The sequence below is a fragment of the Nothobranchius furzeri genome, chromosome 13, assembly GCF_043380555.1.
Source record: "Nothobranchius furzeri strain GRZ-AD chromosome 13, NfurGRZ-RIMD1, whole genome shotgun sequence".
In the NCBI taxonomy this organism is placed as follows: domain Eukaryota; kingdom Metazoa; phylum Chordata; class Actinopteri; order Cyprinodontiformes; family Nothobranchiidae; genus Nothobranchius; species Nothobranchius furzeri.
In genome coordinates this window covers 42,685,289-42,706,665 of record NC_091753.1, presented here as the reverse complement: position 1 = coordinate 42,706,665, position 21,377 = coordinate 42,685,289, and the positions used below count along the sequence as shown (strand labels likewise).

General features: G+C 41.9%; 1 protein-coding gene across 5 annotated transcripts in view; it reads right to left on the bottom strand.

The window, feature by feature from the left end:
- The window catches only part of nbeab (neurobeachin b), a 279,564-nt gene that overhangs the window by 143,879 nt on the left and 114,308 nt on the right, over nt 1–21,377 (bottom strand). For 3 of the 5 annotated variants that reach the window (XM_015951379.3, XM_054742651.2, XM_054742652.2), the window contains 13 exons: nt 21,222–21,314; nt 18,314–18,422; nt 18,138–18,219; nt 17,935–18,058; nt 15,045–15,237; nt 13,965–14,885; nt 12,961–13,178; nt 12,659–12,812; nt 11,686–11,866; nt 10,760–10,854; nt 10,363–10,470; nt 8,781–8,949; nt 6,987–7,404 (listed from right to left, as the gene is read on the bottom strand). In XM_015951379.3, coding sequence (XP_015806865.2) covers nt 6,987–7,404; nt 8,781–8,949; nt 10,363–10,470; nt 10,760–10,854; nt 11,686–11,866; nt 12,659–12,812; nt 12,961–13,178; nt 13,965–14,885; nt 15,045–15,237; nt 17,935–18,058; nt 18,138–18,219; nt 18,314–18,422; nt 21,222–21,314 — 2,865 coding nt within the window. The remainder of the gene's footprint in view (nt 1–6,986; nt 7,405–8,780; nt 8,950–10,362; nt 10,471–10,759; nt 10,855–11,685; nt 11,867–12,658; nt 12,813–12,960; nt 13,179–13,964; nt 14,886–15,044; nt 15,238–17,934; nt 18,059–18,137; nt 18,220–18,313; nt 18,423–21,221; nt 21,315–21,377) is intronic. The other 2 variants (XM_015951381.3, XM_015951380.3) reach the window with 2 other exon arrangements.

The following is a 21,377-nucleotide window of genomic DNA, read 5'->3' as shown; positions in this document are numbered from 1 at the left end:
AGGTGAAAATATGTATTGCAGCTCTCTCCCTACTTCTGTGATTGCAGCTGGAAAATGCACCTCTCATTAGTGAATGTCCACACCAAGTCGAGCAACAGAGCTCAAGCAAACGGTTTTACAATTATTCTGACATTATGCTGCTTAGTCACACGCACACGCACGCACACACACACACACACACACACACACACACACACACACACACACACACACACACACACACACACACACACACACACACACACACACACACACACACACACACACACACACACACACACACACACACGCACGCACGCACACGCTCTGTGATTGTCATACGTATGCGCTATTGGCCAATGCTGAGCAGCAGAGGTAAAGTCACATGAGGCTCCACGGGACGGGAGGTGGACTTGGAAAAACAACATAAAAACCTTATTGTCTACATTATATCACAACACAGGGTATTTCTGAAAGGGGGAGAACTCCAGATTGCTGCTTTGAAAAATAGTTTTGGTAATGGCCGGCCATAGCCTAGTGAACTAGACCAAATTCTTGCTTTGCAAAGTTTGGTCTAGGCATGCTCCATTGGAACCTCAGCAGCTCCTACCAGGACTCTGGCTGGCCAATCACAGCTCTCTAGAGGGGTTTCAAACACATAAAGAGCTGTGATTGGTCCATAATGGTGGGCCAATCATAGTGCTCTATCTGCTTAGTGAACAAATCACAGAGCTTTATCCGCTTTGTGGGCCAATCAGGGCCCTCTATATGCCTGGTGGGTGGGATGATGCAACAGAGTGAAACAAGAGTATGTCACATTCATTGTCCAGTAGCATGCGGAGATCATTTGAAAGACAACGGTAGAACCCGCCCACAACCGAGAGCCGTCAATGGAGCGTGGCCAGACTAAATAATACATTTATTTAGTCTGGCTTGCCAGGCTAGGCCAGCCATGTAATGAGTCTCAAATAGCAGAAATAAAGAAAAACCTCTAAAACTCAAATCAAAGTCAGCTCCATCAACCAGGGGGAAGAGAAAGAGAGATGGCGTTAGGGATCACTTGAAAGCTTACTAAAATATTCATATCAGCAGGGATACAGCTGTGCTCTGAAGAACACTGATGACAGGTATCATTTATTTAAAAGAGTTATGTTCTATTATCGTCTGAGAAATTGCACGAATAGATTTCAGAACACCAGCAGCATGTTTTTATTGCAGAACTGAGTGTGAATTCAATCTTGCTTTCCAAACTTCTCTTTTTGCACACACACACACACCCCACCACCCATCTCTGGCATGGCTGGGGCAGTACATTAGATCTACAGGACGTGGATAAAACATGAACCTCTTTCAATGAATAATTCAGTAGTCAAACTCTCATGAATCATGTATAGATTATCTAGAGCATATTTTATTAATAGGATTGTCTTAATTGAGTTGCAGAGAATAAAGCAAGGATTAATCTTAGGATGAATATTAATGAGGTCTGTGGCGATGGGAGATAGCTGCAGTGTAAAAATGTAGAAGCCAAAGAAATATTTCCTTTATGAATTCTAAATAAGATTATGATCTAATAGTTCTTTATTCAGAAAATACTGGGAGATATATAAGAAAACACTGTGCTTCAATCCCACACCCAAATCCAATAAGCGTTATCACTGTCCTCCATCATGAGGAAGCTAAGGACAAATAATATCTCTAATCTGGACAGTTGGGAGCCAAAAAGGGTGAACAGTTGAAGATTACAAAGGCATTTCTTCCATGTTTTCCCACTGGTCAAAAGGAAGTCCCAACATTGTGGTTTAAACCTCTTCTCTATGACGACTGCCCCAGTATGCTCCACTTTAAGCTATTTTCCCCTCCTCTTTTTTTTTTTTTTTTTTTTTTTGTTTGATGTTGTCACTCTCAATCTATTTTAGCCTCAACAGACAAATGAAAGGCCTTTCCACGGCTGGCAGCTCATTTCACAGGCAGGTGGCAAACAATTAGACACAGCAAATGAGAGGCGGGAGAGGGGAGTGACATGAAAAGCATGAGACAAAGTTGTAAATGTGGTCAGGAGGCTTTGTGTGAAAGCATTTCAAAAATAATACACTTTTCTGTGGCGATTCATTTCAGGCTGCCAGGTCCCATTATGAATGTGAGTTGTGAGGACGAAGGCTGGCCGTAGCGTGGTGCTTGGTCACTTCTGCTCAATCTGTCATCAAAACCCAGGAGACCCCTGCCCTGTCAGCTGTCCTTTCTCCATGCTTTCCTCCATCTTTCCCCCCCTTTTACTACGTCTACCTCAAACCAGCTCATTAAAAAGGAGGACACGCCTTTGTTGCTCATTATCTCCTCTTTTTCAGTCAAATGATTTGCATCACAGATTAAAAAGGCGGGGGTGAAATTGGGTTTTGTCCTAAAACTTAGAAGACTGAAACTTTTTTTAAGCAGTGAGGAATCAGGGATCACAGGGAGCTCACACTTGGAATCCCTGCAGCAGCAGGTTTGTAAACACCCAAATCCAGACAGATTACTGTGTGGTTTCAACTAATCCAGGAATGTAAATAAACTACAGCAGTAGAACAGTGCTTCAGAGACCCTTTCAAACAAAGGCATTTCTCTGTGAAGGGAAAACGTACAACAGAAGTGGGTTGACATGAGAGATGTGTTCCTGCCTGCATAAAAACATTACTGCTGTTCAGCATAACCGAGATAAACATCTCCATTCTACCCTCACATCAGAGCGCGCACGCACACACACACACACACACACACACACACACACACACACACACACACACACACACACACACACACACACACACACACACACACACACACACACACACACACACACAGGCTCATGCATAATCTCCTTTTTCATTTATTTAATGAACACAACATTCACAATGACAACACTTTTAAAAGAAGCATTTTCAAAACAAATGTCAATTAAATCATATTTTCACAAAAAATGGATGTGCATACATTTAAAGATGGGGCATGTAGTTCAACATTTTTTAAAATAATTTAAAATGCCTAAATGTGACTATCTGATCCCGCTCTGATATAAAGGTCTTATATTTATACACTCAAAAACAAAGGGAACAAAAAAATAATCTGAATGAATTTAATATTCTTATTAAATACTTTGTTCTTTACAGGTGCTGGCCAGTAAATTAGAATATCATCAAAAGGTTGAAAATATTTCAGTAATTCCATTCAAAACGTGAAACTTGTACATTATATTCATGCAATGCACACAGACCAATGTATTTCCGATGTTTATTACGTTTAATTTTGATATTTATAGGTGACAACCAATGAAAACATCAAATCTGGTATCTCAGAAAATTAGAATATTCTAAAGGCCAATGAAAAAATGTTTGTTTCTCTAATGTTGGCCAACTGAAAAGAATGAACATGAAAAGAATGTGCATGTATAGCACTCAATACTTAGTCGGGGCTCCTTTTGCCTCAATAACTGCAGTAATGCGGCGTGGCATGGACTCGATCAGTCTGTGGCACTGCTCAGGTGTTATGAGAACCCAGGTTGCTCTGATAGTCGTCTTCAGCTCCTCTGCATTGTTGGGTCTAGCGTATTGCATCCTCCGCTTCACAATACCCCATAGATTTTCTATGGGGTTAAGGTCAGGCGAGTTTGCTGGCCAATCAAGGACAGGGATACCATGGTCCTTGAACCAGGTGCTGGTGGTTTTGGCACTGTGTGCAGGTGCCAAGTCCTGTTGAAAGGTGAAGTCTGCATCCCCATAAAGTTGGTCAGCAGCAGGAAGCATGAAGTGCTCTAAAACTTCCTGGTAGACGGCTGCATTGACCCTGGCCCTCAGGAAACAGAGTGGGCCAACACCGGCAGATGACATGGCACCCCACACCATCACTGACGGTGGAAACTTTACACTGGACCTCATGCAACGTGGATTCTGTGCTTCTCCGCTCTTCCTCCAGACTCTGGGTCCTTGATTTCCAAAGGAAATGCAGAACTTGCTTTCATCAGAAAACATAACTTTGGACCACTCAGCATCAGTCCAGTCCTTTTTGTCCTTGGCCCAGGCGAGACGCTTCTTGCGCTGTTTCTTGTTCAAGAGTGGCTTGACACACAGAATGCGACACCTGAATCCCATGTCTTTCATGAGTCTCCTCGTGGTGGTTCTTGAAGCGCTGACTCCAGCTGCAGTCCACTCTTTGTGGATCTCCCCCACATTTTTGAATGGGTTTGTCGTCACAATTCTCTGCAGGGTGCGGTTATCCCTAGAGCTTGTACACTTTTTTCTACCACATTTTTTCCGTCCCTTCGCCTGTCTGTTAATGTGCTTGGACACAGAGCTCTGCGAACAGCCAGCTTCTTTAGCAATCACCTTTTGTGTCTTGCCCTCCTTGTGCAAGGTGTCAATGATTGTCTTTTGGACAGCTGTTAAGTCAGAAGTCTTCCCCATGATTGTGGTGCCTTCAAAACAAGACTGAGGGACCTTTTAAAGGCCTTTGCAGGTGTTTTGAGTAAATCAGCTGATTAGAGTGGCAGCAGGTGTCTTCTATATTCAGCCTTTTCAGAATATTCTAATTTTTTGAGATACCAAATTTGGAGTTTTCATTAGTTGTCACCTATAAATATCAAAATTAAACGTAATAAACATCGGAAATACATTGGTCTGTGTGCATTGCATGAATATAATGTACAAGTTTCACGTTTTGAATGGAATTACTGAAATATTTTCAACCTTTTGATGATATTCTAATTTACTGGCCAGCACCTGTACATAACTGAATGCACTGACAACAAAACTGACAACAAAATCACAATAAATATGCATCAACCCATGGAGGAACCCAGGACCAACCACACCTGCACATGATCTCACATGGAGTCTGAGGATCTCACCTCGGTACCTAATGGCAGTCAGGCTACCTCTGGCGAGCACATGGAGGGCTGTGCGGCCCAAAGATATGCCACCCCGCACCATTACTGACCCACTGCCAGACTGGCCATGCTGGAGGATGTTGCAGACAGCAGAACATTCTCAGTGACATCTCCAGACTCAAGTCACATGTGCTCAGGGTGAACCTGCGTTTATCTGAAGAACACCGGGCAGCAGTGGCCAATTTGCTAATCTTGGTGTTATCTGGCAAACGCCCAACATCCTGCATGGTACTGAGCTTTTAAGCACAACCCCCACCTGTGGACGTCGGGCCCTCCTACCACCCTCATGAAGCCTGTTTCTGACTATTTGAGCAGACACATGCACATTTGTTGCCTGCTGGAGGTCATTTTGCAGAGCTCTGACAGTTCTCCTCCTGTTCCTCCTTGCACAAAGGCAGAGGCAGCGGTCCTGCTACTGGATTGTTGCCCTCCTATCCTCCCTCCTCCATGTTTCCTGATGTACTGGCCTGTCTACTGGTAGCGCCTCCATGCTCTGGCCACTATGCTGACATACATTATTTTTGCCACAGCTTGCATTGATGAGCCATCTGGATGAGCTGTACTACCTGAGCCACTTGTGTGGGTTGTAGACTCTGTCTTATGCTACCACTAGAGTGAAAGCACCACCAGCATTCAAAAGTGACCCAAACATCATCCAGAAAGCGTAGGAACTGAGAAGTGTCTGTGGTCACCGCCTGCAGAACTACTCCATTATTAGGGATGTCATGCTAATTGTCTATAATCTCTACCTGTTGTCTGCTCTATTTGCACAACAGCAGTGGAACTGATCGTTAATGAGTGTCGCTTCCTAAATTGATTTCACACAAGTGTGATTGACTTGGAGTCACATTGTGTTCCATTTTTCATTTTTTGAGCAATGCAAGGTCTGTCTAGGAGTCTAGATAGACCATCACAAAAAGATTTTGCTCTGCAGCTCTCAAGAAGCCTCAGCAGGCCTGATTGGTTTTGTGTCCTGCCAATCACAGCGTTCTGTTGGTTTGGCGGGTGGGATGTCGCTGCAACGGAGCGAAACAGCAAAGATGGCGACAGCTTGTTTGAAACGGCTTCGGCTTGAACTTTATGTTCATCTTCTTTAACAGTATAGAGCAGACTGTCATGTTGTTCGTTGTCCAATAGCATGCAGAGACAGTCTGAAAACAACTGTGGGTCCCGCCCCACGACTGAGCTCTGTCTACGGGTCGTGGCCATTCTCACATATTTAGGATGGCTTGCCAAGTCAATATAGTCCCTCTATAGATAAAAATCACAGGGAAACCTGTTGGAGTCTTCTTAAACCGGTTCGTTCCAGCAGGAATTAGTCGACAGGTGGGCTGATATTTGTTTGATATGATCAACATTTCGTGCCTAAAGCCCTGTTGAGTTCAATGTTTTCATCAAATGTTCTCCTTGGATCTGGAATACTAGCAATCTCTCTGCACCTTAGTGCCACTTTTATTGATAGTGTTAATGATTATCGCCATCTTGGGCTTAATCTGGTCACTTATTTTTTTTAATATATTTCTTATATTTTATGCCCACTGATCACTCTGCATCCCTTTCAACAGTGCGGTACGGCACAAAGGGAATGAAACTTTTTTTCTGTGCCTACGTCATGCCCCGGAGTGTGGATTTCAGTCTTGGTTGTCAGGGTTACCCGTGACATGCGGTCTATAAACACGTTTATTTATATGCGCGGTATTTTCAATGTAGTTTCCATTGTCCATTTATGGAAGAAAGTGGGTGTGTCTTGGGCAGGATGGGATCCAGAAACACTTGAGCTCATTTCTAGGACAGGTGTGATCTCTAAAGCAGAAACTGCTGCAGCCGTACGTAAGCAGGGTTCTATAGGTCAGAAAATTTGTTTGTGGAAGCAATTTTTTTTGCTGAGCTTAAGTAGGGTTTAAGGAAGGGTTCTACACAACGTTTTATAAACGAGGCCCTAAAGCTTTAAAACAGTGATGCTTGAAATTATTAGACAAATGCATCCATGCATTAAAAACACTGACACAATAAACCAAAGTGTCATTGCTGCTCATGTGAGTGTTATATTTAGATAGATGTAGATCACACACCACTGACACCTCACCTGTCAAAGGAGTGAAACTGCACCGGCAGCACCGCCTGGGCCTTGGCGACGGAGTCAGAGGACACAGGCTCCAGCCCAGCTTCCATCCCCTGCAGTGGCGCTGCTACCAAGCTTTTCAAAATCTCCTTCACATTGATGCCCTTGTTGGACTGACTAACGCCGACGACGGACGAGGGTGGTTTCAGCACCTCCACATCAGGAGATTCAGACAGGGCCTCCAAGGACTTCACTTCAGAGGACAGTGTGGAAATGAGCTCGCCCACAACGTCAGGTCCTCCCGCTTTGTGTTCCAGGTCCGATCCGCTAAGGATGCTGGCTACCTGCTCATCCCCGATCCCAGAGTCTGTGTGAGGCAGAGAGATTTCTACATGGAGATCTTCTGATAGCTCCCTGCTGCCTGGAAATGCTAGAGGTGTTTCTGCAGAATTAAGAAAGTACATCCTTACAAATGATTGCGCACATATTTTCCATACAGTTAACTACGCCAGTAAAAAGACAAGATGACACAGTAAAGATGTGAAACCTAAAGTAAACCCTCCCAGTATTATTAAATAAAATTCATGCATGAGCTAGCTTTATATTCCACGCCAAACAGTAAATATAGTTGTGTAAAGAAAGCCATGTGCCAAGGCATCTTCTTAGATCTCCATCCAGAAGCCCTGATTCTCCAGAGATAAGCTCTGAGTTCTGCCTTCCCTGTTATTAAAACATAATAAGCTATTCAGATATTGTGGCCCATGAGTAGTGAAATAACAATCAGCATTTAGTACGTTTGTTCAGTCAGAACTGAATAAATAATAAAACTAGCTGTTACACAGAGAATGTAACATTGAGTTTGGTTTCCCAGAGAGCTGCAGAAGGGCCTTTCCAGTCACATCCTGGTTCCTCCTCCTGACCTGTGGTTACCAACATGCAAGGGCAGCCATGTTAATATTCATCACATGCTCCCTAACGCGATCAGCAGGGCCTGATTTTGCCTGCAAGTCGTCTGGCTTCCTGGTCCATCAGACAATCGTCTGCCACATGCCGTCTGGAAAATTCCCCTATTTTCTGGTGAAATTTATGAAGGCGGCAGTGTGCCTCTCTCCTCCCAGCAACCTCTATGATCCCATTCTCCTCTGGTGGATTGCTTGCCTAATGGGCACTGACAGATGGGGCTGAAAATAGCAAGCTTGGCTCCAGTGCCCCAAAAACCCACAGCTTTCTCATCTCTCAACTTCTTGCCGCTCATCTTCTTTTATTCTTAACGTGGTCTCCACTTGTTAAATTACTCATACATATTCCTTTTGGCCTTGCTCCTCTTCCTCCATTTTCTTTTATTCCCTTCACCTTTTATCTGAATTAAAGTTGACGAAGTACGCTAACTTGTATGCTTCACAAAAGCAATTGGCACTGCACCAGGTATTGCGTTGGACCCTTTGTAGGCAGCCAGCGATTTCCTTTCATGTGGTTTAATGTATGATTTATGACTGGAGGAATTTTCTACCCTTTCTTTCAGAGTGAGGATTGAAGCCTATTCGAGTTCACAGCTGCCACCTCCTTAGCCAGTCTATTTGCTACCACCTTTAATTCTGTGTGGTGAAATTAACAGAGCTCATGAATAAATCATAGATGAACCAGAGGAGCTCAGGCAGGATATCCCTGTTGCTTTGCCTCAATGAGCTCTCAACTCCTACAAGCTGGAAATAGAACCACAGAAGAGACACAGTAGACACTTTGCATTTGTGTTCGTCGGGTGCACCTTGTTCCTAGAAGATTAGATGAATGGATGTAACAACAGGCAGAGAACAGCACCTTTGCTGGAGAGAGAGTTGGTCTCCTGACACATGCTGTGGACTGATTGGCTGCTTATCTTGACGGTCTCACACTGAGGTTCGAGGATGTCGCGGTATTTTGAGACCATCAGGACAGAGATGAAGTACACCACAGCTAAAGCCAGGAATTGGGCTTGTTTGCTGTCATCCTGTGAAGAAGAATTATAACAACAGCTTGGCCACTTTCTATGTTAAACATTTTTATTTCTCACTATTAAAATCTTAAATTGGAGTGTCATGCCAAATTTTTACTAATACAAAGTGCAAAGAACTACCTGTCAATAACAATGTTGACATCTTCAGTATCTTAGTGTTTAATGTCCAAAGTTAAATAGCCAAAAACAGATGGCTTCTCTGCAAAATGTATTAGGATCTCATGACAAACACTTGTCTTTGTGACATATGTCGTTGTATTAGAATCCCTCAGAAAAAAATGAAAACATAGAAATTTGAGACTAAAGCGCATAAGAAAGTCAAAATGTCAAGATTACATTTAAAGATGGTATTTCAAGAAGAAAGGTTACAAAAATGAAACAGAAACTAAACCAGTACCCATCATGCCTTGTGTAAATGAACTATGATGAAATGATTTCTAATCTGAATCTGAACCTAACCAGGGAATTACTTCAGAATTATGAGCAGTTTAACTAGAGAAGGGGATTTTATATGCTTCAGAAGAAAGAATGAGCATTATCGTGTTGCTCTTATTGTGAAGGATTCAAGAAAAAAATCCCCCTTTTTTTATACTTTGCCCAGTAAAGATAAACCAATAATAATTAAAAAAACACAAATCCAGTAGGTAACATATGTGGTTTGAGTCCTTTACCTGTTCTTGAAACGGTCTACTCTGGATATTTTTTGTGGAAAGATATTTTTTCCAACCTTTTAACTTTTTCAAAATATTAGATGGATACTTTGCAACTTTTCATAATTTTTATTCACTTTCTTGAGCCAGTAATTGCTAAAATTACCCTTTAAAGGATTATTGAAATGTCACTCAGACCCCACCGCTCTCTGTAGCCAGAATACCGCTACTGCAACTTCAGAGTGGGGTGGAGCTGACATGGTGGAACTGCTTCCAGCACGTTTCCTGCATGTTTTTGATCATGACAGGGATGACTTGTTTGATTTAGTGATGAATCACTGCAGAAACTAATAAAGGTTGAGGAGACATTTCAGCTGTTACACTGAGGTGTTAAAGAGACAAATGCACAGCGAGGAGTTAAGTTTCATTTTTGCTTTGACCACAGAGAACTAATAACGGACATTAGGGGGTGGTAAAAACAAGTAAAACTGCCAAGTTGCCTTTAATCTCAAGTTAATTTTTCCACTGAATGACCCTAATGTGCTTTCTGACCAACATAGGAATGGACAATGGAAAATTACCATTTCATATTTTTCACATAAAAATACAAGCAGAACATCAACATATTACTTTTTTGCACATTAGTTACCCGTGCAGTCAGATTTGCCTTTAAAAACACAGCTTTCAGACTTCGGCTGATGGTCCATGCTCCAGTCCAACAAGTATGTTTACGCACAAACACAGAGAGTAGGCTTACCACATCCCGAAACACCACAGCACGGAGCCGGTTGATGTCCACATCCTGCAGAAGACGATCAGGGTCCTTGATTGGAGACAGGTTAGTAGGAACAGTCTCCATGGTGGTCTAAAGCAGAAATTTAACACAATCCAACAGGCTGATATGTTTAGTTGAAGCGTAAATTGAGGTAATAGAAACTGCTTTCGTGGGACGTGATAGAATAAAAAGGAGGAAGATTAAGAAATCAATATGTCTGCATTAAGAAAAGAACTGATTTAGAATAGCACATTGTGCAGATGACAGCAAAAGTGAGAAAATGATTTTGTGACACCATTTGAATCCTGGTAACACGGAGCAACATGGTTCTATAGCTAAAACATCAATAAGACGAGTTAAGTGTGACATCACAGCTTACCTTGTTAAAAATCACAGTATTCTGCAGGATTTCCTGAGTCCTGTTATCGTGTCTCTGCCTGCACTCCAGGCAGCTCCTCACCGCCACACAACACACTGCACACGAGCACACACAAAGCACACAACTTCACAATCTGATGGAAATGATTAAATGTTGATAACAAGCATGGCCTCCTTAGACCTAATCAGTTACCCCTAATGACTGTTTGTTCCAGGCTGTCGGGACGTAGAGCCCGGGTAAAATCAGCAGCCAGAACGATTTCACACTGAAGCCATGATTGAACGTTTGTAAGGAGGACACTGAAGTTTAAAGTCTACGCTCCATCCTTGAGACGACAGCGTGAGTCAACAATCAAGCAGGCACAGGCTCATGAACAGCCAACCCCACAGCAACAAGCAAAACAAAACCTGAGAGGGATGCCTTTTACAAGGGATTCTGCAAAACAGCTTATTCTAAATAATCTCATTCTGCATTTAGCCATTGTTTATTTCTATTCAAGTGAGTAATTGTTGGATTATGCCTAATGGAAATCATTCACACAAACAGAAAACCTCACAGTCCAATAAAACACATTTGAGACGTACATAAAGGCTCCCGTTTGCAAAGAGATCCTGATAGTGCTGCAAATCAGCCTCTCGGCTCATTCTGAATCCAAAAGTGAAAACTGCTGTGAAACTCTTTGCATTTGACAATTTATTACACAATTACCAGAGGATTCCTAAATTAATTAACTCTGCTGATCAAACAGAGGATTTTCAGGGCTTAGAGGAATTATTACATTACGTGAGCTGAATGCAACTGGGGGATTTTTCCACCTTATTCCATTTTCTATATACAAAAATGGTACTGTAATTCATCACTTCCTCTCTAAATGGTCTATTTTTCACCTCTGCGCCAGAAAACTGTTATAAATAAACATGACGTACCCAGTCTGAGGCACTGGCGCATCAGGCCACCGGAGGACATGTTCTTCTCTGCCTCAATCTCACTGAAGTTGAGGGAGCTCGAGAAGACCAGAACATCTACCATGACCATGAGACGGGACAGGAAAGTAATGGCAGTTTCTGAAGACATGCCCTGAGTGGCCTCGATGTTCTCCAACTCAGTCTTGCAAAAGTCATACAGAACAAAAGTTAAAATTTACCTCCAGCTGTGACAAAAAGGTTATTATAAACGCAAAAGTTGCAAACAATTCTGAAAAGATTGAGGAAGAAACAGAAGCATATTTGGAAGATAACAGCTTCTTATGCCCTAGGGTCCCCCAGGTGGGGGACCCTGTGACGTTAGTTCCTTAACAGGCCCAAAACAACCCTCACACTACAGAAGAAATAGTAATAATTCCCATCAAGTTAATCAGCAAACCCAGCACTACAAGGATATCTAAACTATTTTTACCATTTGTCAAGGAATAGGCTTCAAAATAGGCCTAGGGCTTAAGGGGTTAATGGTCTTTTACTACTGCTGCTGTGGGGGCCAGAGTGTCTGAGAGAAAATTATTTAAACAAACACAAAGGGTTGAAATGGATGCAACAATAGAGTAACAAAAATAACCTAAGAAATTTATTAAAACAGCATAAATACTAACCTTGATAGTCTAGCAAAAAACAAAAAGATGATTTTAATCAAATTCAACTAAGAATATTCAAAAAAATGTATAAAAACATGGATGACAAAGTAAATTAGAGGCACAAGAAACTGAACTAAACTAATATTTGCAGAATTCATGAAACTGAATAAAAATGTGGAAACTGAGGTAAACGCAGTCAACAACAAACAAACAAGTCATATTTCCCACCGATACTTTCTGAGAAACATTTTATAACAGATAAACAGAAAGAAGTCGTTTTTCCAGACCGCCACTAGATGGCACTGTTCTCTTTCACTAAAGTCAGAACTTACAGAAGGAGAGGTGGCCGCAGAGAGAAGGGGCAAAATGCCTCCACAGGCAATAATGATGTTGTCGACCATTTGGGAGATGAGATGGATGGCGTTGTGCACAAAAATGATGTTCTCATTACTATTAACAAAGTCCATGACAGATTTGGTGCAGTGGCTGCAGGTGAAAGGGGACAAAAATGAAAAGGTTATTATGGGAACAAGAGATTTCAAATACACGAACCATTCTTATTCCATTGGTTTCTAGAAGTGCAGCGTTTTCCACAATTGATTGCTTCCTTCTCTTGTGTTCAAATCTCACACACCTTCTCCAGGCATGAACGTCACTCTCCAGAGCAAACAGCAGGTCACTGAGCAGTCGCTGGTGCATGGCCGACCATTTAAACTCTGGGATGCGGAACATGGTGGTGCGAGGACCAGGGCTGAACTGACGTCGCTGTTCCTCCGTCATGGGCGCCCCCCTAAAGCCAAGATCCACATGCACGTCCTTTTCCATCTGAGAGACTAGTCGTCCATGCACACTCTGATGGAAGATCAATTTATCACAAAAACAAACACAGTTGACAAGTCGTAAACAAATGCTTCCACTGTAAGGTCAGGCACAAAGTCTAGATACAAATCCTGTTGTGCAGATCAGTCCAATTTAATGTTCCTGCTGAATTATTTACCACGAATGAAAGTGAGTCAACTTCTAACGGAGTACATGCTCATTGTAACCTCTAAAATGAGACGAATGACTCGGCAAGGTGCTGCAAAAAGCCCGTTTTAAAAAGCAGCAGCAATGAATTCAACATGAGCAATTATGCAACTGCAGGTATGGTTTATAAATACACATGATCTCCCGCCGGCCCTCCATTGGTGACCCTGTCTACGCAAAAGAGCCTGACCTCCGAAAGGAGCAGAGAGAAAGGGAGCAATAAACAAGTCCCAGGTGATTGTTGGAGAATAAATCTTTGTCTCTGTCTCCCTTCTGTTTGCTTTGCCAACGATTGCAGTAACCCAGTTTCCTGGATCTGAGGGATGGTGCCTGATGTGCACCAGGCCTTCTTGTCCCCATTACATCCAGCGTGAAAAGAAAAAGATCTCTACGGGTTTGTTAACGTAGAACTGGTTACGACGGGTCACAACCCAAGTCCCTCTGCTCACTCCCTCTCTTGTGTGCGTGCTGATAGTTTTCAGCCATCTTTCCCAGGACTTCCTTTAGCCTTACAACCTAGAATTATTTTTTGACTGCATTCAAATCAGCAGTTTCCTTTTTAAATCTCAAAGCAAGCAAGACCTTTCTGTCAGGTGTCTCCTTAAGACCAACCTGCGTAGTGGCTGTCATCTGGATCTTTTTCATCTCCTTGTCTCTGCCATCGTCCGGTCTCACAGCACCAGGAGTACCAGTGGTCTCATCAGCCAGTGGGCCGCCTTCAGGTGCAGATGTGCCCCCGTTGGCTTGTGGGACTCTGGATGAGTCCTCAGTTTCAGTCACAGAGTTGATACTCTCAAGGGCCGTCTTAAGGTCAAACTCGTGCTTCTCCAGGATGCTGGATAATGAGCTGCTCGTCACGCGAGTCAGAAGGCCGAGATCATCACCGGGGCTGGTGTGAACAGGCAACTCTGGACAGGGCAGAACCAGAGGCTCAGCTGGACTCAGATCAGGCAGTAGCTTGTCCTCTATGCTACCCGGAGCCTTGCCAAACAGGAAGCTGTTACTGTGAGGAATGCTGTCCTTGTCATCATCCAGCGTAATGAGAGGGGCGGCGTTGTGGTCGTCCAACAACAGACTGCCGACGTTACTGTTGATCTTCTCCACAGCAGCACAGTAAACATCCTCCAGCAGAGAATCCACCTCAACCAGGGGTCCAATCTCCGACACTCCCAACATTTCTGAGGACAACTCGATGTCATCTAGCTTGACCTCAGTGGCTTCCACCTTTTCAGCCTTGATGTCCACCAGCAGGTCATGAACTTCAGCCCTGACCCCGTCTACAGCACCCTCGTCTGACCCCTTCCTGTCAACCAGCAGGTTAGAGCTCTCGTAGTCCGTCTCACTTTCAGGTGTCTGGGAGGTATCGTCCATTTCTCCAATCTCAATCACTCCTTTGATGCCAGATGGCTGAGAGGATAAACCACAAATAGTGCTGACCAAACCCTTTTTCCCTTTCTTGATATTTTCCTCCTCCTGGCGCTGGTACTCTTCATACATCTTTGCCAAATACTCTTTATGTGCTTCATATGTCACCTATAAATAGAAAAAAAGACATGATCTTTATCTGGTTGTGGTATTATGGGTGTTTTTTTTTTTTACTTGTTTAAGAGTAAAAACCACCTGACAAAAGGAGCTCAAAGTGTCTCCATCAGCAGCAGAGGTCAGTGTTTCTTTTCTTTTTACCGTACTCACCTTAGAGTGGGCTATTGAGAGGGTGTCCACCCACACGCGCCATCCTCCCCATTCATACTTGATGGCGTGATAGAGGAGAATACGAAACACGTTGTACACCATCTCAGTGATTTTCTGCTCCTCTGAGTTTTTAGGATTGATGTAGCCAAGAGAAAACATCCAGTCCTGCCACACAGAGCACTGCAGCAGACACCTGACAGACACACGCCACCAAAACGATGTTTCAAGTGAGCCAAACCAAACAGGAAGAAGCTTAAGTCAAATATTTAACATTTTGGTTTTAATGTAATGTATAAGTGTTTTTGATGGAACTTTTTTTCAGTGTTGCTCTATTTCTTTATTTTGAAAGAACGAACAGATAGCTATCCATACTCTGACTGCATGCACATTGATTTGTTAATTGCATTGTGCAAAAAATACAAAGAATATCAAACGAACTACAGTCTAGTTGGCATAATTGTTTGAAGAACAATTGACATAATGAGTCATTGTTACTGGCTGAATATACAGTCCAATGACAAATTTTGTCTGATTTTGGTATAAATACGCAAAGTAAGAATATATTGTAACATTTTGCAATAAGGGTCATTTTATTAATATTATTTAGTGCATTATTAAGCATTAATAATCTATTAAATATAGTATTAACTGACACTGACAAATAAGTTGTCAATTGCATTTTTTAACGGGGCGGGTGTGGAAATGAGATCCTGCACCTTGACAGTAAACATCACGGCTCTAAAGCTGATCTCCACCCATGTGTGTCACACGTAACATGGTCAGGAAGCAGAAAATCCATGAATTAGGAGATCGTTTTAGGATGCTGCTGAGAAAGAAGCGAGGCGCTAAGCAGAAAAGCTTCTGCTGCATACATTTCGACAACGGATTGTGAAAGAACTGAAAAGGCTAAATACATGTATATTCTTCCTAATGAAAGAAGAGACTCTACTCTTTCTTTTGGTAGTTTTGGTGTTGCATAGTCATAGAGCACAGACTCTTCAAAAAGCTGTAAAAATGCTCAGAAATTGCTGGCAGTCAGGGGCTTTCTGTTTAGAAAATGGCTGGCACTTAATGAGCTAATATTATTGTTAATGCATTACTAAGCAGACACCCCCTGGCCCTTTGTCCTAACCTAAAAGGGAGACTAGGTAGTTATTGCTCGCTTTTAGCACCCCCTAGTGTATATTCAGTAGAACCAAACACAAAACCCATCACCTTGCTGTCCTTAACCTAACAGCTACAGCTAAAACGTCTCCCCAGCCTTCACTAGTGTCTTCAGGAGTCATTCATCACTAAATTAAGAAAAAAATCAGCTGAGTTCATGATCTAAAACATGCAGGAAACATGCTGGAAGCAGACCGCAGTGCTAGGCACATCAGCTACCTTTCCAACAGACATTGTGGCCACAGAGAGCAGTGGGGTCTGAGTGACATTTCAGTAACCCTGAATGGTCATTTTAGCTCATACTAACTCAAGAAAAAGATTAAAAAATATGAAAAAGTTGCATACAGTCTCTTTAAGGGCACTTAATAGTTAATATCGAGAATGTTAATGAAGAGACCCTTTGTCTATTATTGCTTAATAATGCACTAAGTAACGTTAATAACAGGAAAATAATTAACTGCTGACAGAATTTAAAAAAATTCTGAAGAGGGTTTGTGACCCTGGAGCTTTGGGCAGGAGAGTGGCTTAACAAAAGGCTGAATAAATATAAATAAATGAAGAGGTTTTAGTCAATTGAAAAATACATCCAAGTTCTCAAAAAAATTAAGTCACGTTAGGAGAGGGTCAAGGTTAAAATGATTTCAGCGCTGAGGAATTAGCTGGCAAATCAATTGAAGTACCTGCATTAACGTGGCCCAGCCTTTTCCTGTAGAAAACAATAACCCTCCACATATGTGCAGATATCTTGAGCCACAGCTAACAAAATCATCGTCTAGAGACCTGCAGCTGGTCTGTGAACTGATCACCACTGAATTCTAAACTAAAAAATAAATACATTAAATGTTTCGTGATCTTGAGTCTTTGTTCTTTCTCCCACATCTCAGTGCCTCAGCCTGTGTGCAGCAGTATTATATATATTTTAGTCATCTTTAGCACATTTCTGAGAGCTCAACACCTCTTGTTTTTCTGGAACATGCCGGAACTGGCAGCTTTCCTACAAATTTGATCAAGTTATTTATTTACACCTTTCCTCAGTTTTTTCATATAAATTTTAACTTTTCATGATAAACTCATCAAATTGTGTCTCTGTAATAAATGCATTTAACCTGCGTGAAAGAAAGTCTGATTTAGACCTTTTGTTTTCTGCTGCATTTTGTCTTTTTTCACCTCCAGAAATAATAAATCACACATTTAGAGGACATTTCCAGCACTAAAATCATTATCCCCATAACTTAAATGCACATGTATGCATAATAATGCATTCATTTGGTTTAAAAATGGAATTGCATTAATTATTGTGCATGCAGTAAATTATTATTTGTTTGCACAAACAAACAAGAGTGCTGACAGCAAATATTAAAAGGCAAAATTTCTGTTTTCTTCAAGTTTAATCACATTTAAATAAACTTCCTTCTAAAAGTCGCTGTTTCTGTTCAACGTGTTTACTTTTAAGGGTTATAGTTAAATATAAATAATGTCTACATGTGTCAGAGGAATAAAATAGCTAACATTAGCAAAAAAGAGAAAGAAGAAAGGACAAATGCTAATAAACTGAAGAAAATGTGCATGATCTAATATTTATTTTTCACCATTGGCCTAATAAACATGATAAGAGTTGAGAAACCACATGTTAAAGCGTGCATTTTCCCCCGAGACATCAATAATTATTAAAATGGGTGAATAAAATAGCAAGGCGGTACATAAAATGGGGTTAAATCCTGCTCACCGTCTGTTTTCTCGGCTGTTGCTGAAGAGTTTGATCATATCTGAAAGAAAGAGCCGCCGAACCTCCATCAGCTCTGTGCTGGGAGGGGAGTTCCTCAGTAAAGTCGCTACCACCTTTAGGATCACTGCACTCAAACAGAAACAATGAAGTCAGTTTCATTTAAATGTGATTAATAAAAACACAAAAACATCTTACAGCCTTACTTGGGTTCTGAATCTTGACGGTAGAATCGGGGTCAGGGTGAGGTTTGTGCACTACTTGCGTGCAGACCTGCTCTGTCAAAATCTGGTGCAAGAACCAGTCAAAAGACATTAAGTTTATATACTGGGACCAATGGAATGATAAAGATGGGATAATTGGGAGGAAAACAGCTTGTTACCTCATACAGGGTGTTGTAGAGCGTAACGGAAACCGTGTTGGTGAGCAACATTAGCCTCTCGCTCAGAAGAGTGAACAGGCTATGTGTGTGCATGATCTCCACTTTTCTTCTGCAGATATAAACACACATACACACACACGCACGCACGCACACACACGCACGCACGCGAACACACACAAACGACGTAAGCTGGCTTGTTTGAAACTACCTAAGCCACTGAAATCAGAGTGTGCCATCAGCGTGCGTTCCTATTCTCCCCACAGGGAGCCGGGCTCTGGAGACGAGTGTCAGGAACTGCCTGCTATCATATATTGGGTACACTGTGTAGGAGCTGTGTAGGATAAAGAAGTTAGCCTGTCACCAGGAGTGTCTCAGATACTGAGGTGCACCCCAGGTGAGCAGGTTTAACAGTGACAAACTGCATCTGCACACAGCGCTAGGAATGCTGTCACAATGCTCACCCAAAGACATTTATTATTCAGCTGCCAACTGCTTCAAAAGAAGTTGGGACTTTTGTAACACATCAACACAGTTTGTTCTTTGCGTAGATTGCAAGTTCAAAGCTTAGAAAAAAAGGGCAAAATTATCTAAACTATATTGAGATAGAAAAGGGGAAATGAGAAAAAAAGAATTTTTTTGTTTAAATGGGTAAATTCATTTTAATTAACAGGGAAGAAATTGTTGCAAAAAAAGAAGTTTCTAAATGAAGAACATATGCCATTACGGTTTGGACTTTTATTTATGATATTGCCAAATTTGTACAAATTTTGGACTTTCTTTAGCCAGTATGTGCTCATCTACCTTAAAGATGTTCTTGTTAAAAGCGTTATTTTAGGGGTTGCGCACAAACAAGGAAGTGAATGTCGAGCCAGCCGAAGTCCACGAATGGGTGACTCTCGGGGAGGTTATAGAAAAGGCATTTGCGGACAAGCGAGGAAGAGGAAATAGACTGCAAACTGTGAATCTATCTGGCATTCATCCAAGTCTGGATATTCCTAGAAAATCCTGGAACAATCAATTTTCCAAAATCCTTTGTTGTTTTCCATTCCCAACAAAGAAATTGGCAACTCGGGCTAGCAATGACAGTAACTCGAGCTAACATTAGCAGTAACTCGGGATAGAGCTAGCAGTAGCTTAGGCTAGAGTTAGCAGTATCTTGGGCTAGCATTTGCAGTATCTTGGGCTAGCGTTAGCAGTAGCTCGGGCTAGAATTAGCAGTAGCTCGGGCTAAAGTTAGCAGTATCTCAGGCTAAAGTTCGCAGTATATCGGGTTAGCGTTAGTAATAGCGCAGGCTAGCATTAGCAGTAGCTTGAGCTAGCATTTGCAGTATCTTGGGCTAGAGTTAGCAGTGTCTTAGGCTAGCATTAGCAGTAGCTACTGCGACATTACCTGTCCAATCTGAGCTCAGCCTAGTGTTTACTGTGGTCTTTTAATGTGTTATGCATACGAGTGTGTGTGTGTGTGTGTGTGTGTGTGTGTGTGTGTGTGTGTGTGTGTGTGTGTGTGTGTGTGTGTGTGTGTGTGTGTGTCTGGGAATGGTTTGTGATTTGGGGTGAAACTGTCATAATTTTTTTAAGTGTGGTAAAGGGAGGGAATGTGGGTTATATGGGTCATTTTAATCTGTTAAGCACTTTGTGTTGCTTGCTTTGCATGAAAAATGTTATATAAATAAAGTTTGATTTGATTTGAGTTGATTTGATTTGAGTAGCTCGTGCTAGCATTAGCAGTAGCTCAGAATAGCGTTGTTTTGCAGTTAGCATTATTGCAACCAAAAATTGTAATTTATGGACACGGAACTGGGTACGGACATGCAGATGTTGTCAAAGCTTATGATGTGTTAAACCAGCTTTTCTCAGAACAAACCATTTATCCACCCATTCACACGCTGGTGATGATGAGCTACAATGTAGCCACAGCTTCCCTGGGATGGATTGACAGAGGCGAGGCCTGCTATTCCCTGGCGCCACCAGCTACCACCAGCAAGCAAGGCAGGTGAAGTGTATTCTTCTTCTTGCCAAGTATTCTCTGATGAGCCATGATCGAACCTGCAACCTTCCAATTACTGGACAATTCACTCTACCTCCTGAGCTACTGTTCTCCAAACAACTAGGTAAATATGGTTTTAAATTCCAGGAAACATTTAAACAGATTACTGTACAAAAAGTCAATTTTAGGATGCCTTCTCAACCCAGTTTTTAAAATAAAAATCCAAGTGGTATGAATTACAAATGAGAACAAACACCAAGTAAACACAGATGTGCTTTAGCACCTACAGTATTTTTATAAACGTTACTTAGTGCCTGAGGTGGTGCGCTAAAGCCCTTCTCCTCCATTCAACATCACAAACCTGGTCCTGCACTGCTGTGAGAACTGCACCTCCCCTCTTCCTCTCCATTCAACCCTGAATCCTGCATTTACAACCATAAGCTGTCCACCCATGGGCATCCACTTTCATCTCTTGAGTGCAGTTTCAACGTGATGTGCCGACATCCTTGTGGGTGGGATTTCATTTATTTTACTGTGCAGGACAGTGACTTTTCCCTCTTACCTCATGTGGGAATTAATGGCTGTAAGGAACAATGCCAAGACTCTAGTATTCTACAAACTGAAGCACCTCAATCTGCTAAATTGGCATCTCCTCAAGAAATTTCCCCTGAAGTCTGAAAAGCAGGAGAGGCTAACTCGTCCTGAATGTGAAGCCCACTTTGTAGTATAAAAGCCTCCTTTCCTTTGTGAAGATATGGCATTTCAAAGACATGGAGAGATTAAAAACATCAAATACATAATAAAGAATCACTTTCTAAGATATTGGAGCACACACACATTTATAGAGTTCACTGCAAAATAAAGAAACCAATAAAATGTCTAATTAAAATCAACATATTAAAATTGGAACTAGTTGCTTACTTGTGTCCCAGGTGCTTTAGGAAGTATCCGAGCACTTTCAAGGATTGTACACGAATATTCTCACTCTTAGAGGCCAAAAGCTTGTAGATGACCCTGAAAAATTAAAATCCATGGAAATCAGTAACAATACGCAGAGTAATAACCATCACCCTGCTG